At 36.1% G+C, this 27,938-nt stretch overlaps 1 protein-coding gene across 4 annotated transcripts in view; it reads left to right on the forward strand.

The window, feature by feature from the left end:
- Nucleotides 1-27,938, forward strand: part of LOC5576444 (bifunctional heparan sulfate N-deacetylase/N-sulfotransferase) — a 653,265-nt gene that overhangs the window by 618,282 nt on the left and 7,045 nt on the right. For all 4 annotated transcript variants that reach the window (XM_021841347.1, XM_021841346.1, XM_021841349.1 and 1 more), the window contains 2 exons: nt 22,447-24,292; nt 24,349-24,701. In XM_021841347.1, coding sequence (XP_021697039.1) covers nt 22,447-24,292; nt 24,349-24,701 — 2,199 coding nt within the window. The remainder of the gene's footprint in view (nt 1-22,446; nt 24,293-24,348; nt 24,702-27,938) is intronic.

Below are 27,938 nucleotides of genomic sequence, written 5' to 3' on the forward strand. Positions count from 1 at the left end.
GAGCATTTATAGAAAATCTCCAGAACATTTACGGAATATTCAAAGGACATTTAAATACCATTTAAAGAATACTCACAGAAAATTTTCAGAACAGTTAAAATACATTTACAAAACAATTTGTAGAACATATACAGACCATTTACACTACACTTACAGAACATTTACAGAAAATTTGTAGAACATTTACAGAACATTTACATTAGATTTACAGAACATTTACAGAACATTTACAGAACATTTACAGAACATTTAAAGAACATTTAATGAACATCAAAAGGACATTTATGGAACATTTACAAAACATTCACAGAACATTTACAGAACATTTACCAGACCTTTGCAGAACATTTACAGAACCTTTATGAAGCATTTACAAAACATTAACCTTTACAATATTGGGTGCTGACATCGAAGTTTAAAAATTCTGTATATTCACAATCGTTCGATAGATTTTGATTTAATGTTCAGGGAAAATCACAAATGAGCTATATAGTTGATTCAGGCATTTAAAAATTATGTGGTAAATGCAAGAAACCTAGCCGTTAACTTTAAAAAATCAATGTAATATTTATTTACTTGACAGAATGTTTCAATGTTTGGCCGTTCTGGTAACATGGTCACCGGATATCGATTTCAGTAGGAATAGGAATTCTAGAGGGACATTTCCAAAATAGCATGAACTGACAACTTTCACTGGCTCAAAACTCATGATTTTCTACCCAGAAGTGAATAAATGCCATGTCACGAATTATGAAGTGGTTCTAACCATTTTCGGACATTCGGGGACAAGTTCCAACAGGGCTTCAAATGGCCACTCTTGGGACTTCTTGAGCAGCTGTCGTGTGACGGCTTGATTGCATGATTTTTCGTTGATGATTTTGATTAAATGTTCAAGGAATGCTGGAAAACACAAATTATTATAAATCTGCCTTTTGTCTTTGGCCTTACGACGCAACCGGTATAAAACCCTCTTCTCTACTTTGTGTTTTACAAGCTCTTTAACATTTAACATGACCATAGACATTCAACCAACATTCAACATGACCCTAAAGCATTAAATCCACCATTTGTAGTATTTGTATGTAATATTCTCCAAACTCCAAACAGTTCATACATTCGGCAAAGCAAATCAATTTCACACAAATTTTATAAAATTATTGATAATGTTTCTTGAATTTCCAATTCGATGTAAACTAGGTATCCCAACAAATTCGAGCCTTAATCTAAAACCATCACTGAATTCCAAATTCTCAATGCATGAATCAAAAATATAACTCATTAGTTAATTTTCCCAAAAATGTCATCAAAATTGATCCGGACGATTGTGAAGTTACAGAATTTTTAAACGACGATGTCGGCACCTAGTACTGTAATGGTTAACGAAACATTTACAGATCAATTGCAGAATATTTACAGAACATTTACAAAATATTTCAGAACATTTATAGAACATTTACAGAACATTAACAAAATATTTACAAAAAAATTACAGAAAATTTACAGAACATTTCTAGAATATTTTCAGAACATTTGCAGTACATTTGCAAACCATTTACGGAACATTGAAAGAACATTTACAAAACATTACAGAACATTGGAAAAACATTAACAAAAGATTTATAGAACATTGAAAAACATTGGGAGAACATCTACAGAACATTGAAAAATCGTTTGCAAAACACCGTTCACACAGACAAGAAGAAACAATTTAAGAAAATCTATAGCAAATTTAGAGAAAGTTTCCATTAAATTTTACACTAACATCATATACACTGAACATTAAAAAAAAAACAGAAAAATAAATGCAAAAATCCATGGTTATTTAAAGATTTAAAAAGGTGACAATGTACACTAAAGATAATTTAAGTTAACAGGATATTCACAGAAAATTTCCAAAACTTAATTGAATAGTTTTGAAGGATTTGAAAGGATTGATAGAAAATTCACAGATAATTGACGGAAAGTTAACAAAAGATTTTTAGTAAAATCAGATGCTCCATATAATATGTATAAGAAATCATGAAATCTAAGCTAAAATTTATAAAAATTAGTCAACAGATTTTTTCCACTTTTAAGAAATAAACAAAAGGTTTAAAAATAAATCAAAGATATCACAGAACGAATTCATTACATTTACAGAACATTTACTAAGCATTTACAGATCATTAACAGAACATTTACATAACATTTATAGAACGTTTACGGAACATTTACAGAATATTTACAGAACATTTACAAAACATGACAGAGCATTGGAAGAACATTAGAAGAACATTAACAAAAAATTTACAGAACTTTTACAAAATATTGAAAACATTGGGAGAACATTTACAGAACATTGAAATTTCGTTCACACCGTTCACAAAAAAACACCAGATTATCTGTAAACGATAATTTTCAGAAAAGTTACAGCTTTTACAAAAAATAAGGCAAATCATAAAAATAATACTAATAAGCAAAATAACAGAAACTTGTTTAAAACTTCAAGCAATCAGCATCTACTTGAACTTTACAGAAAACATATTAGAAAAAATGCAACAAAATCCTGGAACTTTACGGGAAACCGACTGAAAAAAATCCATTGTGATTTACAGATTTGAAAAATTTTTAATTAACAGTATGTTTACAGAAAATTTTCAAAACTTCTTTGACTGTTCTTAAATGTTTGTGTTTGAAAGATTGACAGAAAATTGACAAAAAGTTAACATAGGATTTATAGAAAAAAAACAGATGATTTATATAAAATGTATAGAAAATTCATAAAAGCTAAGCGAGAAATTATAGAAATTAGTTTAACAACTAAAGAGATTTTTAAGTTATAAGAAATAAACAAAAGGTTTAAAAAAATTCATAAATAAATCACAGAAAATTTATCGATATCATAACATTTATAGAATATTTACAAATCATTTACAGTACGTTCACAGAACATTTGACAGATTGACAGAAAATTGACAAAAAGTAAACATAGGATTTATAGAAAAAAAAACAGATGATTTATATAAAATGTATAGAAAATTCTTAAAAGCTAAACGAGAAATTATATAAATTAGTTTAACAAATAAGGAGATTTTTAAATTATAAGAAATGAACAAAAGGTTACAGAACATTGCAAGAACATTGGGAGAACATTTACAGAACATCGTTTACTAAAACACCGTTTACAAAAACACCAGATTATCTGTAAACGATAATTCACAGAAAAATTACAGCTAATATACGAAAAATCAGGAAAACTCATAAAAAAATACTAAAATCAACAGAAAATTTAGAGAAAGTTAACATCAAATTTCAAATTAACATTATATTTACTTGAACTTTACAGAAAACATACAAAAAAAAATGCAAAAAACGCCATAAACATAAAAAAAATCATAGAAAGTTAAAGAAAAAACGTTGAAGTTTAAATGTTTTTGTTTGAAATAATTGCAAAAAAAAAATTCACAGAAAATTGACGAAAAGTTAACCAAAAATTTACAAAAAATACAGATGATTCATATGAAATAAACAAAAAATTCATAACAATTAATCGAAAAAATATAGAAATTTGTTTAGTAAGTTCACAGATTTGTTTTATTTATTAAAATTACACAAAAAGTTCAATCACAGAAAATTTAACGAATTCAGAACATTTACAGTACATTTACTGAACATTTACAGAAAATATACAAAACATTTGCAGTCTATTGAAAGAACATAGGGAGAACATTTAAAAAACGCTTACAAAAAATACCGTTTAAAAAAGGCGAATTATCCGTAAACGATAATTTACAGATAAGAAACACATAGAAAAATAAAAACAAAAATTCATGGAAACAACAGAATTCAAAAAGTAACGATATACGCTGAAGCTGATTGAAGCAGGATACTTACAGAACAATTCAAAAAGTTCTATAAATATTCGGTGAATTTTTACTCAATATTGAATTGTGTAAAAAATCACCGAATATTAACGAAAAGTTACCAAAACATTTACAAGAATATACAGAAGAATTATTAAAAATGTACAGAATATTTGTAAAAACTATAAGACAATTTATAGAAATTAGTTCAGCAAGTTCATAGACATTTTTTTTATAAAATTAATAATAAATAAACAGGATGTTAGCAAAAAAATCTATAAAAATATCATAGAAAACTTACCAATAAATTAACGGAAAATGAATACAAATTAACAGAATTGTTTTTCATAAAAAATGACTGAAAATTTACAACAAATTCACAAAAATATACAAAACGTGAAGAAGAATTTTCTGAAAAAATACAGAGATTTTACGACAAAAAATTAAAGAAAATTTATTGGAAAAATATAAAAAGAATACGAATAGAATAGAATAAAAAATGGATCTATATTTGAACCTTGACACCTTTGATTAGGTTTGACGTTCACTTTTAGACAAAAAACGCCACATGGGCTTTACTTTCTAACACTGGGCTTTACTATTTAACACTGCTCCTATCTGACAATTCGAAAGGGACAAGGAAAGCGAAATACACTCACAGTTTGAGTTTAAAACAAGGGGTGTAACAAAACCTCAAAAAACCGTAAATAAAACTGTTTTGGACTTGAACTAATGTGTTTCTAACATAAATTTAAGCGTTTGGTATAAAATTCAAACAGGGAAATAAATAAACATTAATTCACAAAAAATGCAAAAAAAAACATTTTTTGTTCACAGAATTTGGTTGGTTGGTTTGACTTTATTAACGAGATTTTTAGCCCTGGGCTAGTTCATCTCGGGACCAACGGCTTTACTTCCCTTCCGAAGGAAGTCGTCACTATAACTTTTTACGTCATAAGTGACTATGTCGGGGATGGGATTCGATCCCAGGTCCTCGGCGTGAGAGGCGAGTGTTCTAACCACTACACCAGGTCCGTCCCCTTCACAGAATTTAAACAAATTAATAATATTGTGGAACACGTTTCTGTCTCAAGAACCAAAATATTGCTATAAATAAGGGTTGAGAAGGATTCACTTCGCTGTTTTCAAAAATATCATAGCACATCTAGTAAGATTGAAAATGCAAAATTCGGCTATTTAAGTCAACTTGGATGCAAGTTTACTGGCTTGTATGGCATTTGTTTTTTCTCAATTTGCCACAGAATTCTATCTTCATGTGTAAAACAAAAATTACTAACAAAATTCATAATACTTTCGATGCTTAAAACATATGTTTACGGTTTACAAGAGTATAATATGTTTCCATATAAGAGGAACATAGAATTCACTATGGAATGTTGAAAAAGCGATTCAATCAAAATTGGATAGGGCAATTAAAACCAAATTATATCTTAGATGAAAATTGAAGGTTCATCCACCTGTAGCTCAAAATTGTGACGTGATGGAATATTTCTAAGAACGATTCAGCAACCACAAATCTATTAGAGACACATGAATTTATCCTTGAGACACGCTAAAATATGTCATTCTTGTTACGCTGTGTTATACATACATAATTCTACAGTGATACCTCCATGAGTCGATGTTCCATGACTCGATACTCATGATACTCATGGAACCATACTTAAAATCAAATTTTATGGTTACTATGATGGTCCCTAGAAGCAGCTTCCCAAAGGATTGCTGTTCCATGACTCGATATTTCCATGAGTCGATGGTCCCTTCAATATCGACTCATGGAGGTTTCACTGTATTTTAAATCTCACTTAAATACAAACGAAGAAAAGTTTTTTTCTGATTCAGTAATTGATACAGTAGTTTTCTTACAAAGTTCTCAGAAAATGAACAGTAATTTTGCAGACTTCACTTGGAAAATTTACATTCTTTCTAAATCCACTGTAAATTTTTAGAATTGGAAACAGAAAGATGACAAAAAAAATGAAGAAAACATTTCAAAAAAATATATAGATAGGTGAACTTCTGAAGATTTACAGAAAGTTAGCCAATATCTACAAAAATTTTATCAAAATATCTTGTACGTTTCCAGAAAATTACTTGTTATGTTGCTAATCTGCAGAAATTTCCACAAATTTTGTGGAAAAATAGAAAAAAGAATATTGAGATACAGAAATACAGCCATTCCATGAAAAAAACCGAACTAGTGGGTCACCGAATTCCGTGAAAATTTGTTATTTTGTTCCTTATCTGAAATAAGGATACACGTGTTTTTTGGATTTTTTGATTAGGGTGACCATTTCCGAAATAGGGTGACCAGAAAAATCGCAATTTCGCAAAATTCTCATTTGTAAAAAAAAATATAACTTTTGAACCGTTTAACCGATTTTCAATATTCTTAGACGAAATGAAAACTTAAAGTTTGGACTTTTCAAGAAAAATATAAAATTTCACATAAATTGTTTTTTTACATGAAAAAAAAACAAAAATTTCCGTTTTTTTTTTGTTTTGAAGGCCTTGGGGCAATAGGGGTATTGCTGTTCTCATTTTTTCTTAAAAGTTCAGAAAATTTTACGTTAACTATCAAGTTTCCTGCGATGTATGTTTTTTAGATCTATTCTTTTTAACATTTTTTTACAAAAAAAATATAAAAATATCTGAAACAACTAGAAAATTAATGTATTATTTTATGTAATTTTTGTTTTCAGAGTTCTACATACAAAAAAAAAGATGAAATCTTAAGCTTTTATTTCATAAAAATGACTGGAAATCGGTTGAGCTGTTCAAAAGTTAGGATTTAAAAAAAATAGAAAATCTAATGCGCTGATACCTACAATGTGTGCCGATAAAAATGATCGATTATTTATTTAAAAAAAATATATCTCGAAAACTAAAAAACATACATTGCGTAAAACTTTCTGAACTTTCTATAAAAATAAGCACAGCAATAGCCCTTTTTGTCTTGAGGCCTTCAAAAACCTTTTTTTTTCATGTAAAAAAAATATTTTTTGTGATTTTTTTTTTTTTAAATCAAAATCTTTAGCTTTTATTTCGTCCAACAAAATTGAAAAACGGTCAAGGGGTTCAAAGGTTATAATAAAAAAAAATGAAAATTTGCAAGATCGCGATTTTTGTGGTCACTCTTTTTCGGAAATGGTCACCTTAATAAAAAAAATCCTAAAACATGTGTATCCATATTTCGGATAAGGAACAAAATCACAAATTTTCATGGAATTCGGTGGCCCACTAGATCGGTTTTTCATAGAATGCTGAATAGATATTCATCTGACGAGTTATCAAAATTTTCAAAAATTTTACATATTAAAAAATAAAATTGACAGAAAAATTAGATAACACAAAAAAATCATTAAAATATAAAGTTTATGAGACTTGAAAAAAGCCTTTTATGAAATTTCAAGGAAGTTTACAAAACTTCAAGAATTTACACAATACTATGCAATATGCTTTACATCCCTGACCGACACCATCCGCAAAGCCAGATAGGAAAAGCATGACCACAATCAACTTGCGTCTGGCAAAGAAGAGTAGGTATACAAAATTGTCTCGTAGGTTCAAAACTTTACTCTGTCTCTATATTGAAGCAGGCAAATAATGTCATGTAGATTGAGGTCAGATTTGAGCGAGTGAATCGTTTCCCAGTTAGAGAGCTTGTGTCATTTTTTTGCTTGCAGCAGAACGCAAAGCTTCCAGATAACCAGCAGGATAGTTCACCAACAGTAGAGTACCATAATGACACGACAGTCAGTCAATAACAATTACATTAAAGGTCTCTCTGTCCCTGTAATGAACGCTGATGCGGTGGTGATCTTCCTTGTTTGGTCCAGCAAACTATGCTACGAAGCAGAAACGTGACCCTGCTGCATCTTCGCCCTTAATGATCTCTTCGGTTTGTTGTCCTTCCACATCACCGTATAAATGTCCCCACGTGAAACGAACCCAAGAACGTATGTTCAAATTATCTCACCAAGCGTTAAGTTCGGTTCGGTTCACCCGGTTACAATAACATCGCATTATTAGGAGGAAGCGGTCGGCGACAAAACGGACAAGAAAAGCGAACAATGTTCACTAGGGTGCGGTTGAGTTTTCCGAAAATTCTCAAAACCAAAAGTTCGAATAGCCTTCAGATTTGTTGAAACGAATCAAATTTGTTACACGTAAAAGTTGATGAGTGGTCGAATGTCCGTGTCGTAATCCAAACTGTTCATCGGCAAAAAATATTTTTTCTTTTTTTTAATTCTTTATTAGTATTATTCCAAACATTACATTTATTTCTTATATTCAGGTGTTCTGTGTTATCAGATAACACTATCATCCTGTTTTGGTAAAACAAACATTTTGTTAACAATATAGGGTGATCATAGCATTTTGGACAGACCGTTACGCGTATATAATTTGGCCATTTACGGCAAAATCAAATGGAGGTGGCCAAATTATATACGCGTAACGCTCTGTCCAAAATACATAAAACACCCTATTACATTTCATTTTCCGTAGTAGTTCAGATTTTTTCACCTGCTAATAAGAGAAAAAAAAACACGTTTTCGATTAACTTAACTTAGAAAACTTCAGAATAATTTTCAAAACTTTATTTTGAATTCTCTGCAAAGCTTTCTTCCTGGTATTACAAAAGCTAGTCCATATTGGTACTACATACAACTCGGCTGGCCTGAAAATTTGTTTGAATATCAAAAGCTTGTTCTTAAGATAAAGTTTTGATTTTCTATTAATAAGGGGATAGAGATATTTTACATATTTGTTATGTTTGGCTTGAATGCCCTCAATGTGTTTTTTGGAAGTTAAATTCTTATCTTGCATGAGCCCTAGATACTTAACTTCATCTGACCAATTTATCGAAACCCATCTCATCGTGTTACACGTAAAATTTGCTGAGTGGTCGAATGTCCATGTCGGAATCCGAACTGTTCATTGGCAAAAATTGAATTTTCGTTTATGTGGACCATCATTCTGTTCAATACGACCTTTTCAAAAAGTTTACTGATGGAGGAAAGCAAACTGAATGGACAGTAGCTGGAAGCTTCTGCAGGATTTTTGTCCGGTTTTAAAATTGCCTTTACCTGGTTTTTTTTTTCATTTGCCAAGAATTAAAAAGTTAAATAAGTGAATGTTTGTGGGAAATGAATTGAATTCCGTACAGTTACCGTTTTGAGAACTTTCAAAAAATAAGCCGCACCCTAATGTCCACCTTGAGGTACTTGCGGGGTCGAGTATGTTATATGTTGTAAGACAAGAAGTACTTTGCTTTCGCTACCATAGATGGTTGCCTACCAAGCAACGCGAGAACAATCTTCGGCGTGGCGCAACAGACGATGAAGTGCAGTGGAAGTAGTGCATCAAAGTTCGTATAATCCGAAGGCGTATGGCTACTGTCTTCTCCACCGCAAGATGTTGTAGGTGGTCCCCTTAATGGACACGTTGTTGTAAACAATTCAATTACATTTTGCTTCCGTTTTTTTCGCTTTTCTGCGTCGTTTATGTTGTGTGCCGACTCTTTCTTCCTACGCTTCTTCGGTGTGTATCATTATCGGTATTTATTGCGTTTGGATAAGGGTCATTCCACGCAAAGGTTATGCAGCACTTGTAAGATAATAGATGTATTTTGGCTCAGATGCCACATTATGTTATTGCGCCATATAGAATTGGGAATAAATAATGTTAAACAAATTTCAATATGAATAATGATTCATTTTTCCCTGATTTCTTATAAGAAAAACTACACGTCTAATAATCTTTATGTCTTCAGCGCATTGGATCATTGAATGATAAGGACTAAATCCTCTAAAGACACCAGAAAGATACGACGAGTAATTTGTCTGCCATCGTTTTTTGTCTTGGTGATTTTTTTTCTTTTGTCAAAATTCCAAATATCTAACTTTTGAATCAATAGGTTTTACACAAATGTTTTAGTAGACATCAAAAATTGAAATAATTTGTAGTGTATCAAAGAAAAATGAAAAGAATCGGTTGAGAAACGGTAGAGATATAGCTCTCTGAATTCGATCGTTTAGTATGAGAAAAAGGCTTCGGTACATTTTGTTTGTCCGATACTGTATTTCAGATTATGGTTTGGTCCAATGACACCTAAAAGACGGTACATATAGCGTTTTCACATATTGGTCTTAAGTTCATACTATTTAAATCTCCTTTTCCATTATCTAATTGTTAGTTTCGTTGAATCTGATTGTCGCTTACAGTAAACCCCTCAACGTTAAAAGGTCTTGACAGTCTGTTGGTCCTGACAGCTCCAAAACACATCCAATCTGGTTAAACGCACACGTCTGTTGGTGCAACAACCAGACAACCACCTGTCAACCGCCCGCATTCTGACTGCTCGCAAAGCCACGCGGTTCCATTATCGTCATCCCGTGAGGTGGATTGTTGAACGTGACAGAAGGCATCCCTAACCGCACGACACACTTTGCGGCGTCTTGTCAAACTTAGTCAACTTCCCCAGGGACAAAACGCTTCCACCTAAGCTGCTAATGCTAATGCCTTATCACCGAACAATTTGCACATGGTCCGAGCGCAAATGTGAGCGAAACTTGACTATGCAGACAGTGACGGATTTAGGCCATTGACGAATAAAAGTTGGATTATGTTTCCGAAAATTTGAAAACTGAATAAACTAATTCTGACTTGTAGTCGCCTAAATGATGTAAAATTTGTATGGATTCAAATAAAAACCTTTTCCTACGCTTTCATAACAATTTAAGTTGTCTGACTAACGCCAATTTTGAGTTTTCCAAATAGATTTAGCAAAATTTAACCTTTAACGTCAATGATGAGTCTAGTCAGATCTCAAGAAAAGTCCCTAGATATAGAATTAAGCATTTTGTCATGCCATGAACTGACTTTTTACTTAAATTTTTGAAAGGGATGCTCAAAAATATAAATTAGAAAAACCAAAAACCAAAATTGATAAATTTGCGAAAAAAAAATCATTGTCCAAAACGTGTTTAGATCGATTTTAGATAGCGAAAATGATACTTAGAACGAAAATAAAAATTTGGATATTAGAGGGTTAATAGATATGTTTTTTTTTTAAAGTTAGATATGAACCTTTGCCCCTCATTGCTCTGATAACAGTTTGCTAGGTCTGTTAGTAGGTTGTTCTATTCACTGATAGATGTGAACCACTCGGTTTGAACATTACCAAGATCATTAAGCGAAACCATTGTGTTTTGTGTAGTTCGACGAACGTAAGTACATTATTCTTCATATTAGATGAATACCGCGTGCCGTTTTGTCTCGCACTCCGAACATGACTTATATTTCGAACAGTGGATTTCAGAGATAAGCATTGATATTTTCATAACTTTTAAATGTAGAGAACTTGAATCATAGTACGATTTAACATCTTGTGAAGAAAACCTAGTATTCGGAATTTGATACAAAACGACAGCTTCACACCACAATCGAACGCTGCAATAGACTTCATATGGGAAGGTCTGATTCTGAGTACACGGTCCAAACTGTACCTACTATCGGAAATTAATTATGTGCTGTGTTTCATAGATCACTGCTAATACAACATATTATCATGCGCTCCCATGGAAGTGAATCATCGATGGCAACGCAATGTGCTACAAAATTGCTAGAGAGAACTGCCATAGATAGATTGGATATATGGTAGTCATACTGACAATCATATCGGATGAGATGTGTACGTTTTTGGATTTATTTCTGCTGGTGCATTCATTTCTAATAAGTTTGTGGCTAGTAGTACAAATATCCAACGTACACAACGACTACTTCTGCAACGAGTGGCGTACATTTTTGGTATTTCTGAAATTTTTCAAGAGTTGCTTTCGAGATCTTTCTCCAATCATGTTAAATTTTTCTATTTTTTCCTCAGAAGTTTTTGAGTTTATTATGATATATTTTTCAAGATTTTGTTTTGAAATTGCGTCTAGAGGTCTTTCTGGAGTTCTTTCTTTTTATACAACTTTTTTTTCATTTGTTTCATCATGATTTTATTATTCTGAAATTTCGAAGAATCTCTTGAAATTTCTCTAAAAGTTGCTTCCAGATTTGTTTTATTTTTAAACTTTTAAACTTCCTTCTTACTTTCCTCGTTTTTTTAACTTTCTTAAGAGTTTTCTTATGAAAATGTCTATTATTTTCGTAAATAACTACTCCAAGGCACTAATTAGGATCCTGTTTTGAATTAGGGGTAAGGTTATTTTATGGCAGAGAGGCTTGCTTTTTGGGTAGCAGACTGCCTATGTATCAGGCATAAAGAAAGTTGTGCTATAATGATGAAAGAATTGAAGCGTAGGGTTACGGTTTCTTGTTGTTGTTGTTGTTTGAGAGGGACTTTAACCCGAAGGTCATTCGTCCCTTGACGGTTTCTTGTCCGTCTCTGGTTCGTAAGGACCCGATTTTGTCAGCCCCTCGATAAATTTTAGGCTGACAAAATGGGGAACCTGACAAAATCGGGTCATTTTATTTTGTTCCTGTTTTTCAAATTTTGACGTGTTACATGGACTTCTAAGAGGGCAATGGACATGGGCGTAGCCAGATTTTTTTTTATCACCCTCCCCTTATATTGGTAATATCGATTTTTTTCATCTATCTATATAAATAAAAATGGATTGGTGTTTGTATGTCACGAAATAACTTCAGAACGGGACATCCAATTTGCACAATTCTTTCACTGTTGTCTTCTTGAAGGGTTCCGACGTGTTCGTGTGACGAAAAAGTCTAGGGAAGTTGTCGGAAAATTTGGTAAAACGGGGGAGTACTAATATGTCATTTTGAGAGATTCCATGACATTTTTCAACAGCCTACTTGATGGCAAGACGAAGTTTGCCGGGACCACTAGTTTTTAATAAAAGGCATTGCCATTGCCTCCTCTGGCTACGCCCATGCGTGCATGACATCAAACATCATCATTAACTTTAATGTAAACGTGGTAAAACATAACGATCACAATTTTTTGACAAATTTAAAATAGGCTGACAAAATCGGGGCAAAAAGCTGACAAAATCGGGGGCTGACAAAATCGGGTCAGTACTGCAGTTTGAGTGTAATAAATTAAGAGTGGAAGATAGAAGCAAGTGAAAGGTACAACTACAAAGTACCAAAAGCCATTGGTAACCATGTGTGTAGCTCGTTGTTTCTAAGAGTTTAAATGGATCTACACGTTATTTAACAACTCCATGGTGAAAAAAAGGATCATTCTCTACCTGCCAGTAGTGTTGGTTTAGATGCTTATTCATTCTTTTGCTCAGAAACAACGAGCTACACACGTGGTTACCAATGGCTTTTAGGGCGTTTTCTCAGCTTATGTGAGAATTGTACCATGATTTGTTTTTAATTCTTTCTTGAATTACTCCCAAACATTAACCCTGAATTTCCCAATGACGTAGAAATTTTTTTAAGAAATTCCTCGATTGTTAGATAAATTTCTACTGAACTATTCAATGTACTTTACCAAAAATATTTTGCATTTGTCAATACCTTCGTGATTTTTTTTTTTTGTTTTTTCAAGGATGCCACTTGAAGCTTTTTAATATTTCTCCAAACGTTTTAACACTATATTATTCTAAGTACCCAGCCTAATATTAAGTGGGAAATCATTGAAAAATATTTTTTTTTTTTCGAGGTTACACAAGAAGTTTTCATTAAGAAGCTCTGATTTACGCCAGAAGAAGTTTCATGAGAATCTTTAAAAGCAGTTTCAAAGCAATTTCTGCAGTTAAGCATTGCCCTAAGCATTTTTCAGGAATTCTTCCAAATTTTCAACCAAATATCCTCTGAGGCTGCGTTTAAAAGTTCCCCCTACTTGTTTTCTAGGACTTCCCCACAAGTTTACAAGGAGCTTATTTAAATTTTCTTTATAATTGAAATGTTTTTTTAAAGAACTTAAAACAAAACATTTCTAAAATATCTTACTAGGAGTTATTTTTCATAAATACCTAAATCAATCAGTTTAGGCATTCATTCAAATTTTTGCAGTCACTCTTCCAAAGAACATTAATGATCAATTTGAAGTAGGGTTTTGCTCGACAGGTGTTTTAAGCTAGTGGTAGTCGGAGCAGTTTCGCGAATGGAGTGAAAGGAGCACCTGCATTGAACAAACTGTATACATTCTTGAAATTTCATCAGAAATAGCATGCAGCCCCAACGCTGACAAGGAAATGACGCAATAGATAAGTAATATTCTCGCTGTCTCCTGTCGCAAGAAGGCCACCTCCACTGACCTGTGATCGATTCCAATAAATATCGCCCGCAAAGCCAAGGAGCATGTGTGAACGTGTGATGATAGTGCCATTTTTCTGCACGCCAGACCCTCGATTGAAATGTTGAACAGTAAATTCGAAAGTGCGTCTCCCTGCTTCAATCCGTCTAACGTCACAAAAGAGGTTGACACCTCGTTTGCAATCCTACACAGTACCAAAAAATCATGTGATTTACGTCTTTTGGGATGCACATAAAAGAAGCGAGCCAAATGACGTAAATTTGAGTCGAATTTTAAATACGTTAATGTCTGATTCTGGAAATGTCGCTCACACTTCTATCGTTTTCGTGTCCTTCAACATGTAAAATTACATTTTTGGTTAAATACATCTTCAAGGCCACGTTTTTGTGTCGTTCCATCACTTACATCATGTGCCATTCAGTCACAACTAGAATTACGTCCACAGTAATTTTCATTATTTTTAAGAGTGTAATCATCCAGCGTAACTCGTATCAGCCTAATAAGTTTCGCTGGAAAACCGACGAACGACTCATCGAGCGATCTCAATATGTTAAACAGGATGCGCGACAGTACTTATTTTAAACGCCGAATTCAGCAGGGTAATTCCTCTGTAATTGGCTTACTCCAGCCTATGCCCCTTCTTGTAGATTGAACTTTGAGGCCATCCAACCAGCCAGTGGACATTTCTTCGTTTTCCCATACCTTCAGAAGTACTCGGTGGATCGACTGGTAAAGCTGCTCACTTCCCTGCTTGAGAAGGTTGACCGAGACCTTGTACTTTCCAGCAGTCTTACAGTTCTTCAGCTCTCTGATAGCCTCCTATGGTTGGTGAGTCCACAGCTTTCAATGTTCATCCTGTTTTTCGCTACATTTCCATGTTCGTAGTTGAAGCCACTGCCGTTTTATCGGTCAGCAAATTCCCTTCTTGGTCATTGCACATGGCGGGTACTGGTACGGTATTGTGCCGCAAGCCGTTTCATAAAATCGTCACATATAATTCAGGTTCATACTATCTTGAGCTTCAGTTACCATCAAGGATGGAAATCTAGTGATCATGACAAAATAAACAATGCATCGCGGTTGTTCTTTATCGTGCGATCATAGCAACAACGATTAATCATTAGTCGTCAAGTCCTAACAACAAACTCCGCTCTGCGAAAAATGAATCGCTCGGCATGTGTGCTAACGATCAATTGTTCGCAAAACAAAGTCATAACTTTTGGGGGATTTTTACGTTTTTATTCCGCGATCTGCCTTGTGGTATGTCATTTAAGATTCAAATGCGTATCGGGTATGATCTGAGTGAAAAATTATGCCGTGAACGCGTTCTGATTCATGTTAATCGCGACTTGTAACAACATCCGACAAACAGTACATCGGATGCTCCATTTATCCTTACTATGCACGCGTGATGAGCTGTTCGAATCATGCTTTTGCAAGAGCAACGGCCCTCTTAGACCATTCAAATACTATGTTGTTAGTCGCTAGAGGCGATTTTTTTTCCATCCTTGGTTACCATACTTTCTTCGCGTTGCCTTTTCTTTCTGCGGTGGATTTGCTCTTCTTCGGCTCTCACAGCCCTGTATCGCTCTCTGTTCTGTCAGCATACGGCTTTTGGCGACATTTTTCACGTCTGTCACTCTCGAGCATTCTTCATCGAACCCCAGTCGTTTCGTCTTCGTCGTTGACCTGTACCATTGTACCGTTGTTATCACAGCATCGTGGATAGGGTCCCACAGGCAGCTGACATCTTCAGAAATTGATTTTTCCCAACTGCTCTCATCAGTCGACAAGCGTTGGGAATTCAAGGGCATCGTTCTGTTAGTTCTGGAACTCGTGACGCTGGATAACCGCGCGATAATAATCCGAGTCGATATTAGGGCCTCGATAGGTCCTAAAACCATGACATCTGAGAAATGTCGCCCATCAACCAGTACGTGGCCTATTTGGTAGCAGGCATCGACACTCGGGTTTCGCCAGGTGTGTTTGCGGATATTCTTGCAGTACTGCTAATTGCCATTCCTCTAGCAGCCTTGAAGGTTACAAGCCGCAGGCCATGCTCTCTGGTAACAAAATGAAGGCTTTTCGTTCCAATGACGGGTCCAATAAAGTCTTTTTTCCTGATCTGCGCATTTGCGTTGCTGATGACTATCTTGATATCTTGTTTTAGGCACACTCCGTAGGCCTTATCTAGGCTCTCATAGAACTCATCCTTCATATCATCGGGCTTATAATTCGTTGGCGCATATGTATGCTGATCAGGCTGTAGTTGAAGAACTTGCTTTTCATTATCAACACACAGATTCGGTCGCTTACCAGTTTCCGCTTTATCTGCTTCCTAATCACTATAAAGCCAACTCCTCGTTCTGCTCTGTCACGGCCGCTGTAGTAGATGTGATACTTGAATGGAGTACTTGGAGTGCTGGCGATGCAAACTACCACTCGGAATTCACGTTCTTCGGTTTCAGACCTGCGTATTTCCTATATAGCTGCCACGTACACGCCGGCATTTCGCAGTTCACGAGTCAGAAGCCCAAGACGCGCGGGTTCATTCAAAGTTCTCACATTCCAAAAACCGACTTTCCAATAATTGTCCTTTATTCGTTGTCGGATCTGTTGCGATAGTAGAAGCATTAGCCGTAGAATGCTAATGTCGCGACTGTTCGTGTGACTAACATCTAGTTTGCCACGCTCTGACAGCTTGAGTACCGGGTCTATAAGTGTCAAATCAAATTTTTCAACCATAATAAAACATTCTATACAACATGGCACTAAACAAACAATCAAAAAGTTCAATAGTAAGTATTAATAAAATAATTCTGTTTTGTGATAACAGCGCCACTAGCGTTCTATTACTTATATTTCTTATATTTCCGCCTATAGGCCTATTCACTTGACGTTTCAAATCAGCTGATCGGGAAACAATTTGACATTTCTTCTATGAAAATGACAGGCCCGTGTTAGCACCGGTCCTCCACTGATGGAAACAAATGCATAGGCGGATCTGTCGCATGAAAAGGCTTATTCTACTTTTGCATTTTTTGGCTGGTGAAGAGTCTTCGATAGGCCACTTAACCAGGGTTACTTTACCTACATCGTACTGAAGGGGCTGCCTCCTTGGTGCTGACATGATACAGCGTTGTCTGTTTGTTCTTTACATGATGACCATGGCCATAGCCATCACAAACATCCACCTACATCAAGAATTTAGACCTGTAGTTCTGGTTCTCAATCGTTTCAAGTTCTTTCGAACATGCTACTATGATGAGCCGTCATGCACTAGCAGTGTTATTGAAACCCGTATATGGGCCTATGATTTCAAGCTTTCTATAAAGCATCTTTTTCACCGATTACCTCATCAGCACCAAAGTAATTAAGCTTGCCTCTGTTTTTATCTGCAACCTACTTAGTTTTTACCTGAATTGATATAATAATTTGCAGATGTTAAAACTGAGGGATTCCACGGAGGCATGCAAGTCGATTCTGATCGACCATTTCAAAAATATCTGAAACTTTGCACAGTTTTTCAGTTCCATCTAAATCGTCATTTTCCGATATCAAATCTTCAAGTTGAGTCACGACTAACCTTTCAAAAGGGTGTATATGAAAATGGTTCAAAAATATTCAAAAAGCTGCACAGCAAAAACGGTTCGTTCGATTGTTAGACAACTAAAGAAACAAAGTTAGACAACTAAATAAAGATTCCAAAAAAAATACACACAGTAAAAAATTTTTTTTTTGCATTAAAAAACATCATTTTTGTCACAAAAACTCAAATATCTCAAAACCCTATCGGAATACCAACGTAATTTTTCGAAAACGGTCCATTATATTAGCTATCTACCATAAAAATTTGGTGATGGTAAGCCAATAATAAAAAAAGTTATGACATTTCAAATATTTCACAAATTTGACACTTAGTGAAAAAAATTTTTTTTTTCATTGTTAATTTTTTTTAGGACCGCAGTTTGTTGCTGAATTTTTTGTTAAGGGTACCACATGAGGTTAACAAGTTGTTTTCATGATATTTTATTTAATTATTCATAACTATTATAGCATCTATTAGAAAGTTAGACGCGATCCAGTGTTGTGATCTAAAGTCTTGATAGTGTCATATTTTTTATTGTACGTAACTGAAGAAAAATTCTCTCAATAGTGTTGAAACCTTTTGATAAAAGAAACCTATAAGAAATCTAATATTGAAGACAAAAGCTACAAAAAAAGTTTTCTATACAGGTATACGACTAGTTTACCTGCAAAAAGTTTACCTCGTAGAGAACAAGGCGGGTCTATACCCAGGTGATCTAGTATACGTAAAGCAAGTCGGTTTTCTCGGCGCTGGTTTTCTCCACAAAGTTAAAATCTGATTACACCTGGGTATAGACCCGCCTTGGTAGAGAATAGACTTTGTTAATCATATTTGGGAGAAAGCGAGTAACTTCAACAACATCAAAAACATGATAGGTACATACCATGAACATACTCACGAAAAAGCTAAAAATATACTACCACTATGGTTATAAAAGATTTAATTGTAAAATTTTTCTTCAGTCAAGCAAACGACACCAAACTAGTCAGTAAAAACTTAAAAGTGATTTTGTTTATTAAAATCTAACGAGCAACATGAGTAGTCGCTTTCTCAACTGTTGCAGGCTGTTTGCAGAAAAAAAGTGTTCGAAAGAGCTACTAAATCTCACCGAAAGCACCATAGATAAACTGAAAGCGGCTGGTTATGCTCCAATGTCTACATTGAATACAAATTTACGCATTTGTACGTCCTGCCGTTTAAACGTTGACAAACGGGCAATCTGTACATCATCGGTGGATCAGGTTGCAGGAAGTTCGAAAACAACAAAAACTGAGGAATTACTAGATGCACCGACAACAACTGAGGAGTTACCAGAAGTACCAAGTGCAGATAGTCTTGCCACGGTACCATCAGCGACATCTGTTTCAACAAATCAATCAGAAGATGAGTGCATCCAGAAGGTCAACATCGAACGCTTCAACGAAGGGATAGCTGGAATAAAAGTGACTCCGATTAAATGGACGAAGATGGGTTACGTCAATTATCCCGAGAAAAAATACCGTGAAATCAACGAAGCTGTACGAAGAAACCTCTTCAAATTAGGACCTGAGGATGTGGAAAATACAGACTACGATGAGGTAATTATGAATATGAAGGAAAGGTTCTCGAATCTAGCCACGACAAGGAAAGAAAAGTTATTGATTTTGTCGATGCTGCCAAGCTCGTGGTCTATTCAAGACGCCATTGATGAGTTCAAAACCAATAGAAATACAGCAAAAGAGGCAAAACAATTCAAAAATAACTGTCTTGCAACCAAAAATGCTAGGTCGAGTACTTCATTAACAGATGAGACGATAGAAAAAATAATTCAATATTTTGAAGACGATGAAGTAAGTAGAGCTATGCCTGGCCAAAAAGATTATGTATCTGTAAAAAAAGATGGAAAGCGTCAAGCAATCCAAAAACGATTAATGATGACTACTTTGAAAGAAGCGTATACACGCTTCAAGGAAATTAACGAAAATATTAAGGTAGGTTTTTCCTCATTTGCAAGCCTTCGTCCAAGGCAATGCAAGCTTCTATCCAATTCAGGAACACATAATGTTTGTGTGTGCACAACACACGAAAATATTAACCTAATCTTACATAGTTTGAAAAGAATCAATTTATCAAAGGATATTAAAATGTTAACTGGTAGTCTTTTGTGTGAAAATACAACATCAAATTGCTATCTACGAACTTGTTCGGATTGTCCAGATTCTTCATCATTGGAAAATACTTTATTCGCTGAGTTTGAAGAAAATTATATTGATCAGTTATCATTTGAGCAATGGGTGACCACGGATAGGTGTGACCTAGAAACTATTGTAAAACCTGTAGATGAGTTTGTGTTATTTTTTTGCTTGAAATTAGAAAGTTTAATTCCTCACGACTTTATTAAAACAGAGCAATCCCGCTTTTTAAAAAATACGAAAAATACATTACAAGATGGTGAATTTTTAGTCATTTGTGATTTTTCTGAAAACTATAGCTTTGTATTGCAAGATGAAGTGCAGTCCCATCACTGGAACGTACAACAAGCTACAATTCATCCATTCGTTATTTATTTCAATGGAAGTACGCAAATTGAACATTTTAGTTTTATTGTAATTTCCGAAGATTTAAGACACGACTCAGTATCTGTAAATTTGTTCATTGCCAAAATGATTAACTTTTCACGCGTTGATAAGGATAAAGAAATCAGAAAGATATATTTCATGTCTGATGGAGCAGCATCGCAGTACAAAAACCGTAAGAATTTTTCGAGCCTATGTCAATTTAAATCAAAGTACGGAATTGATGCAGAATGGCATTTCTTTGCTACGTCACATGGCAAAGGTCCTTGTGATGCTATTGGAGGAACCATAAAGCGCATGGCCACAAGAGCAAGTTTAGCCAAAGAACGTGAGCATCCAATTAAAACTGCAAAAGAACTATTTGATTGGGCGAATCGCAGAAAAGAAGAAGATTTAACAAAATTATCATTTTGTTTTTCTACTACTGAAGAGTACGAATTAACGGCATCAGAGCTCAGCGAGCAATATAATAACGCGAAAACGATCCAAGGAACCCTAAAATTTCACTGTTTCATTCCATTGTCAGAAAATAAAATTAAAGCAAAACTATACTCGAACTGTACTGATAATGATGCAAAAGTGTTCGATATTGTAAAAAAATTGAATAACAATAAATAAATAAATAAGTATTAATAAAATGTTTTCATGATCTCATAACGCATACCCAAATCCAAAACTTTTAAAGTTTATATATAACATTTAGAAACTCATCAATCATACTCTAAAAAAAATATCCTGGTAAAAAAAAATTATTTTCGTGTAATCTGTTAATTCATTTTAATTTATACATATATACATATACATATAATATTTATACATATACATAATATTTATACATATAATATACATAATACTAATGAATACATGAAAACGACTTGTTTAATTCACGCAAGGCCCTTAACAATAAAATCAGCAACAAACTGCGGTTCCCGTAATAATTTACACCGAAAAAAAAAATTTTTTTTCTACTAAATGTGAAAATAGTGACATGTTTGAAATGTCATAACTTTTTTGTTTATTGGTTTACCATCACCAAATTTTTATGGTAGAAAGCTAATATAATGGACCGTTTTCCCTCAAAAAATTACGTTGGTATCCCGATAGGGTTTTGAGATATTTGAGTTTTTGTGTCAAAAATTATGTTTTTTAATGCAAAAAAAAATGTTTTTTTTTTACTGTGTGTATTTTTTTGGAATCTTTATTTAGTTGTCTAACTTTGTTTCCTTAGTTGTCTAACAATCGAACGAACCGTTTTTGCTGTGCAGCTTTTTGAATATTTTTGAACCATTTTCACATACACCCTTTTGAAAAGTCACGACTAACTCAACTTGAAGATTTGATATCGGAAAATGACGATTTAGATGTAACTGGAAAACTGTGCAAAATTTCAGCTCAATAGAAAAAAATGAATTAAAAAATTTACCAAATTTTGGTGCTGTTACTTGGAATTGGACAACTACAAAATAGAGGCCGGAGTACAAGTTTTTGTATGAAACCCAAAGGATCTATCTGCAATAAGTTGATCTGTTCTAAGCACTAAAGCATGAATAAATAATACTCAGCTCAATAGTGACACAAGTTAAATTATTTGATCAATCATTCCAGTGCGGTACAAGCATGAATCAGAATGGCATAGCACAGAACAAACTAACCTCTCCGAATCAAAAGTCACGCACCCGATAAATTGCTCTTGCCCGTTGGAAATCGAAACTCCGAACAGGAAAGCTGACTGTGAGCGTGCGAAATACCGACAGTTCGCCACTTGGCCACAAAGCTCACAAGTTTGCCCTTTTGCTATTCATCTTTTGGGTCCAAAGACTAAGCATAAGTTTCCGAAAGGAACATCCTGCCGACCGCCACCACAGTTATGATGTAGTTTGGGCGAATCAACTCGGAAAACTTTCTTCCAATCGAACCTAGACTCTGCTATCTGAGGGAAGGCCAACCGATTCCCTGTGGCCACCACCATCATCATCGGTTCGAACCTTCTAAAGGTGGTGGAGGAAGCAATCAAAAGATAGTGTGTGCGGTTCGTTACCTTGCCCTCTTGGAAGACGTATGGCCTCTGGCCCCTATAATGGAAAACTTTTGATTTATTACATTGTTAATTGAGTGAGGTCAGAATGAACTTCGTGACCGTTAGTAGTAGGACTTTGTCGTTTTATCGCTAATGATTTTCAAATTTTCTTCTCGTTTTCACAGATACAAAGTGGAAGTGGCCGGTAAGAGCGTTCCGGTGTTGACCATCCAGGACAAGGGCCGGTACGGGGTGATAGTGTTCGAGAATCTGGAAAAGTATCTGCAGATGGACAACTGGAACAGGCAGCTATTGGATAAGTACTGTCGTGACTATTCGGTGGGGATCATTGGGTTTGTGGCGCCAAGCGAAGAAACTCTGGTGGGAGCACAACTTCGTGGATTTCCACTGTTTGTACATACGAATCTCCGACTGAGGGATGCTAGTCTGAATCCAGGCTCGCCAGTGTTGAGGTTGACCAGAGCAGGAGACACTGCATGGGGACCGCTGCCCGGTGGGGACTGGGCTGTCTTCCAACATAATCACAGTTCGTACGAACCGCTGGAGTGGGCCCAGAGGAATACGCAGGACTATCCAACTGATGGAGTTCAACCGCCATTGACAACGGTTATTCAAGATCATGGACGGGTTGACGGAATCCAGAGGGTGTTGTTCGGATCTGGTTTGAAGTTCTGGTTGCATAGGTTATTGTTCCTGGATGCATTGTCGTACTTGAGTCATGGTCAGCTAAGCTTGAACCTTGAGCGACGGATACTGATCGATGTCGATGACATCTTCGTTGGAGAAAAAGGCACCCGTCTGAAACCAGATGACGTCCATGCTTTGATTGCTACCCAAAACCGGATACGTGGTATGGTTCCAGGATTTCGATTCAATTTAGGGTTTTCTGGAAAGTACTTCCATCACGGAACTCACGATGAAAATCTAGGGGATGACATGCTGCTACGGAATGTGGAGCATTTTACATGGTTCTCTCACATGTGGAATCATCAGCAGCCGCATCTGTACGACAACCTGACCACATTGATGAACGACATGATTCTCAACAAGGATTTTGCGAAAGAAAAAGGCATCCCAACTGATTCTGGATACTCGGTTTCGCCACATCACTCTGGAGTCTATCCGGCTCACGAGCTCCTGTACATGGCCTGGAAGAAAGTCTGGAATATCAAAGTGACGTCCACCGAGGAATATCCCCACCTTCGGCCAGCAAGACTTCGCCGAGGATTTATCCACCGAAACATCATGGTCCTGCCTCGTCAAACATGCGGACTCTTCACTCACACCATGTACATAGATCGGTATCCCGGTGGTCGCGACAAGCTCGACGAATCCATCCAAGGCGGTGAACTCTTCCAAACCATCGTTTACAATCCCATAAATATCTTCATGACCCACATGTCCAACTATGGGAGCGATCGTCTCGCACTCTACACCTTCGAATCCGTCATCAAATTCCTTCGCTGCTGGACTAATCTCAAGCTAACGTCCGCCCCACCGCTTCAGCTCGGCGAAACCTATTTCAAACTCCATCCGGACGAAACCGACCCCATCTGGGGTAACCCGTGTGACGATCCTCGCCACATCAAAATCTGGTCTCGCAACAAGAGCTGTGACACACTGCCCAAATTCTTGGTCATCGGACCGCAGAAAACCGGAACCACTGCCCTGTACACCTTCCTGAGTTTGCATCCCTCCGTGGCCAGCAATCTCCCGAATCCGGACACCTTCGAAGAGATTCAGTTCTTCAACGGTAACAACTACTACCGCGGTCTGGATTGGTACCAGAATTTCTTCCCGGTGCAACCGAACGGCACCAACGGTCGGTACATGTTCGAAAAATCAGCCACCTATTTCGACGGGGAACTGGTCCCTCGCCGAGCGCACGCCCTACTCCCCCATGCCAAACTAGTCACGATTCTCATCTCGCCGGCGAAACGTGCCTACTCATGGTACCAGCATATCAAGGCCCATGGCGACCCGATCGCCAACAACTACAGCTTCTATCAGGTTTGATTGCGACTCTCGATTCTCATAACACAAATATAAAACCATCCTATTTCCAGGTCATCATGGCGAGCGACTCGGCACCGAAACCGCTACGGGATCTGCGCAACCGGTGTCTCAACCCGGGCAAGTACGCCCAGCACCTGGAGCGGTGGTTGGCCTACTATCCGCAGCAGCAGTTGCACATCATCGACGGCGAACAGCTCAAGTCGAACCCGGTCGAGGTGATGATGGAGCTGCAGCGCTTCCTGAAACTGTCGCCGACGTTCGACTATAGTGAGCACCTGAGGTTCGACAATAAGAAGGGCTTCTACTGCCAGATTGTGAACGAGAATAAGAATAAGTGTCTGGGGAAATCGAAGGGCCGGCAGTACCCGCCGATGGACGACAAGAGCGCCAAGTGGCTGCAGAGGTAAGAGTTGTTGGGGATTTAGGATTTTGGGATTTTGGGGATGGAGGAATTCAGTTACACGATGTAAACTGCACGAAACAGTGCATTCTCGTAAACTACATTCATAATTCCAAGATTCTGACAATGAAAGGCTTTTTGTAAGATTCTTGATTATCTATGCCAGATACCTGGCAAGAGAATTTAGGTATCTTAGTAGGATCCTTCCTTGGGATAATATGTTGGCAGTTACTTTCAAAATATCTAACGAATTACTTGCTAGATATTAGTAAATATCTGGCAAATTATTCGATGAATTATTTCCGAGATTCTTTTGCATATTTTCTGATGATTTTTGTGATGGAAAGTAGCGGGAATCCCATTCCGCAATATCCATTGCGAGGCATCAGCTATCTAATGCCTTGCACTTAGAGCTACATATTCTACATATTTCTCAGGAGCCCATAAATGTACTAACGAGTCTCCAACTAAACCGTCTGTCAGCTCATCGGAATCGCAGTGTATTGCGCTAGCTAGAGGCTAACGAAGCGTGCTAAGTGATCTTGGTCCGGGGAGACTCGTCTCATGCGCTGCTCGGCGCTACAGCGAGCCATCGGTATCCAAGCTGTGAAACAACTGCTTAGTAACGAAGAGCCTCTACAACTATTATCACCTCATCATGCAGGTATCTAGATGGTCTTCTACGTGATATGGTTGAAGACTCGCGATCCAAGAGTTACAATTTTGATTCTTGTTGGAAAATTTTGTCATCACTTCAATTATTGCGCTGACTTTTAAACAGCACATGTGACGGAGCGCATGAGACCGCTTTGAGACACATCTGAAGAAAAATGTGGCGCACCAAAAAGGGTATCACAATGTACAGCGCGCCCATTTGAGAATGTGAAGAAGTGTATAACATAGAGCTCCTTCAAAAATAAGGCATTTTTTTTCAAAGGTTGTGCAAGATATTTAGGAAACGCTCTAAAATGATTATTCAACCCTCAATGTGTGGCAAATATTCTATAGTACCTATTCGATGTACTATGGCTTCACTTGCGCTTTTTTGTGCCAAGATAAGAAAAAAAAATGTTTTAGTTACACTGCGAATCAGCCCATTAGACCATCATACTTGTTATAAATATCGCATGTTTTTACATTATAAGCTCCCGAACAGATTCAAAAACCACCTCGAGCTTGCCCACGATATTTAACTTCAAATTGGTATCGAAATATTGACGTTTCATTCGATTTTGATCTAGATACGGATTTCATTGATTGAATTAAAAAAAAATGTCCTATTTTAAACTAATTCTATCAAATGTACCGGAAATATCGATTTTCTGTTTCACCGACTTCTTCTTCTTTCTGGCGTTACGACCCAACTGGGACAAAGCCTGCTTCTCAGCTTAGTGTTCTTATGAGCACTTCCACAGTTATCAAGGGGACACGGGAGACCGTGTTATTTTCCCTATCTTTTGTCTCACTCTAGCAATTATCATCAAAACTTTGTGGAAGCAAATCTCGATTTTTAGTGAACCGATAAAGCTGAAAATTAATTGGGTTGTGCACTACATTTATAGAATCATAGTGATACTTTTTCGTACCGATATATGGAGTGGTTCTTAAGATTTGCTTCTTCAAATGGATAGGGTGATTATGATGACGTCCCGTGCGGCCTTATCTGAGTGCTTTCTTTGCCAAGTGACCATTTTTGCATGTGTATATCGTGTGGCAGGTACGAAGATACTCTATGCCCTGGGAAGTCGAGAAAATTTCCAACCCGAAAAGATCCTCGATCGGTGGGATTCGAACCCACGACCCTCAGCTTGGTCTTGCTGAATAGCTGCGCGTTTACCGCTACGGCTAACTGGGCCCCTGTTTCACCGACTATTTCTATCAAATTACCTCTAAAAATCATGTTTTCTCAAATAATTTGCATTTTTTAATGTTTTGAGCGAGAGTCGTACTTTTGGCCAGCATTTGAATGGGATGCGGCCACTGTGTGATGTCTTCTGGTCTGAACACCATCTCTTTTGAAAGATGAATTAATCTGTGCAATCCCTTTGTTCACCACAGAGGCACATTTCCTGCACGATGCTGACCGGGTTTATAACGCCTGCGATTTCTGGCAACATCTCGTTTCGTATATCCCTGAATTGAGCCAGTCAAATATAACGTACTTCGGTGTCTCCTCGTTTTTTGGGCAGGCCGAACAATTCGGAGATTATGAGTGTCCGGAATATTTTTGGAGGCATCCGCGACCTGACCGGAATTCGATAATACCCCAACTAACATTTTGTGCAAATGTAAACATTCTCTAGGCCCTCTTTATACGGCTTTATGCTGAGTAAAGGCGCTGTACATACGAACGAAAACTTCTAAGCAATCCTTTTACCAACAAATCTGGCGAATCTACTCAGCTACTTTTGAGCGGTGTTGGCAGCTCTTATTCATACCGATCATTGCTCTATCTCGACAGTTATACGACAAGTAGCGGACTTTGGGGCAAGTGTGCCACCCCTGCTTTTTATAAAAACTACAATATATATTTTCTTTTTGAGCTTAACAATATGTCCCCTTATAGCTCACAATACAATGATCAAAATATGATGAAAATTGCTCTATTTTTCACGTATTTACAGCGACTTGTGCTAAGACAACCAAATTTGAGTGGAATTTTATAAGATTTTGTTGTTGCTAAATAGCATGGTGAAAGGTCAATTATTAACAGATTTTTCTAACGTACTGTACATCATGAAACTATTTAAATGTGTAAGTTATTGTGGCATTTTAATCAAAAAAGTATTTAGTTTTACCAACGAAATCCAGTTTGGTTGAAATGTATACCTATTGGGGCAAGTGTGCCACCTATTTAGTAAACAAAAATTGTTGGAGTGAAATTTATAAAAATGTAAACATCTTCAACAGAATCATAATAATAAACCAAAATGAGGCACCAGTAGTAATTTGTGAAGTATAGTAGGGGAATAACTGACATGTTTGCCCCCTAAAGTGATCTTTTCTCAGAATATTTAATATTCAATACGTTTTTCGGCTTATTAAGTACAGTTTTACATATCTACATCAATATTTTACCGTTATTTAGTGCTGATCTAGACTAATATTATACATATTCGCCGTAATATAAGGGTAATACATATATTGTATGGAATGGAGACAAAAATAACCATTTTAGTTATTCGGATTGAGTAATAGGGAGTTACGCATGTTTTGAATCCTGTTATAAAGCATCCCCTT

Source organism: Aedes aegypti, chromosome 2, assembly GCF_002204515.2.
Source record: "Aedes aegypti strain LVP_AGWG chromosome 2, AaegL5.0 Primary Assembly, whole genome shotgun sequence".
Taxonomy (NCBI): domain Eukaryota; kingdom Metazoa; phylum Arthropoda; class Insecta; order Diptera; family Culicidae; genus Aedes; species Aedes aegypti.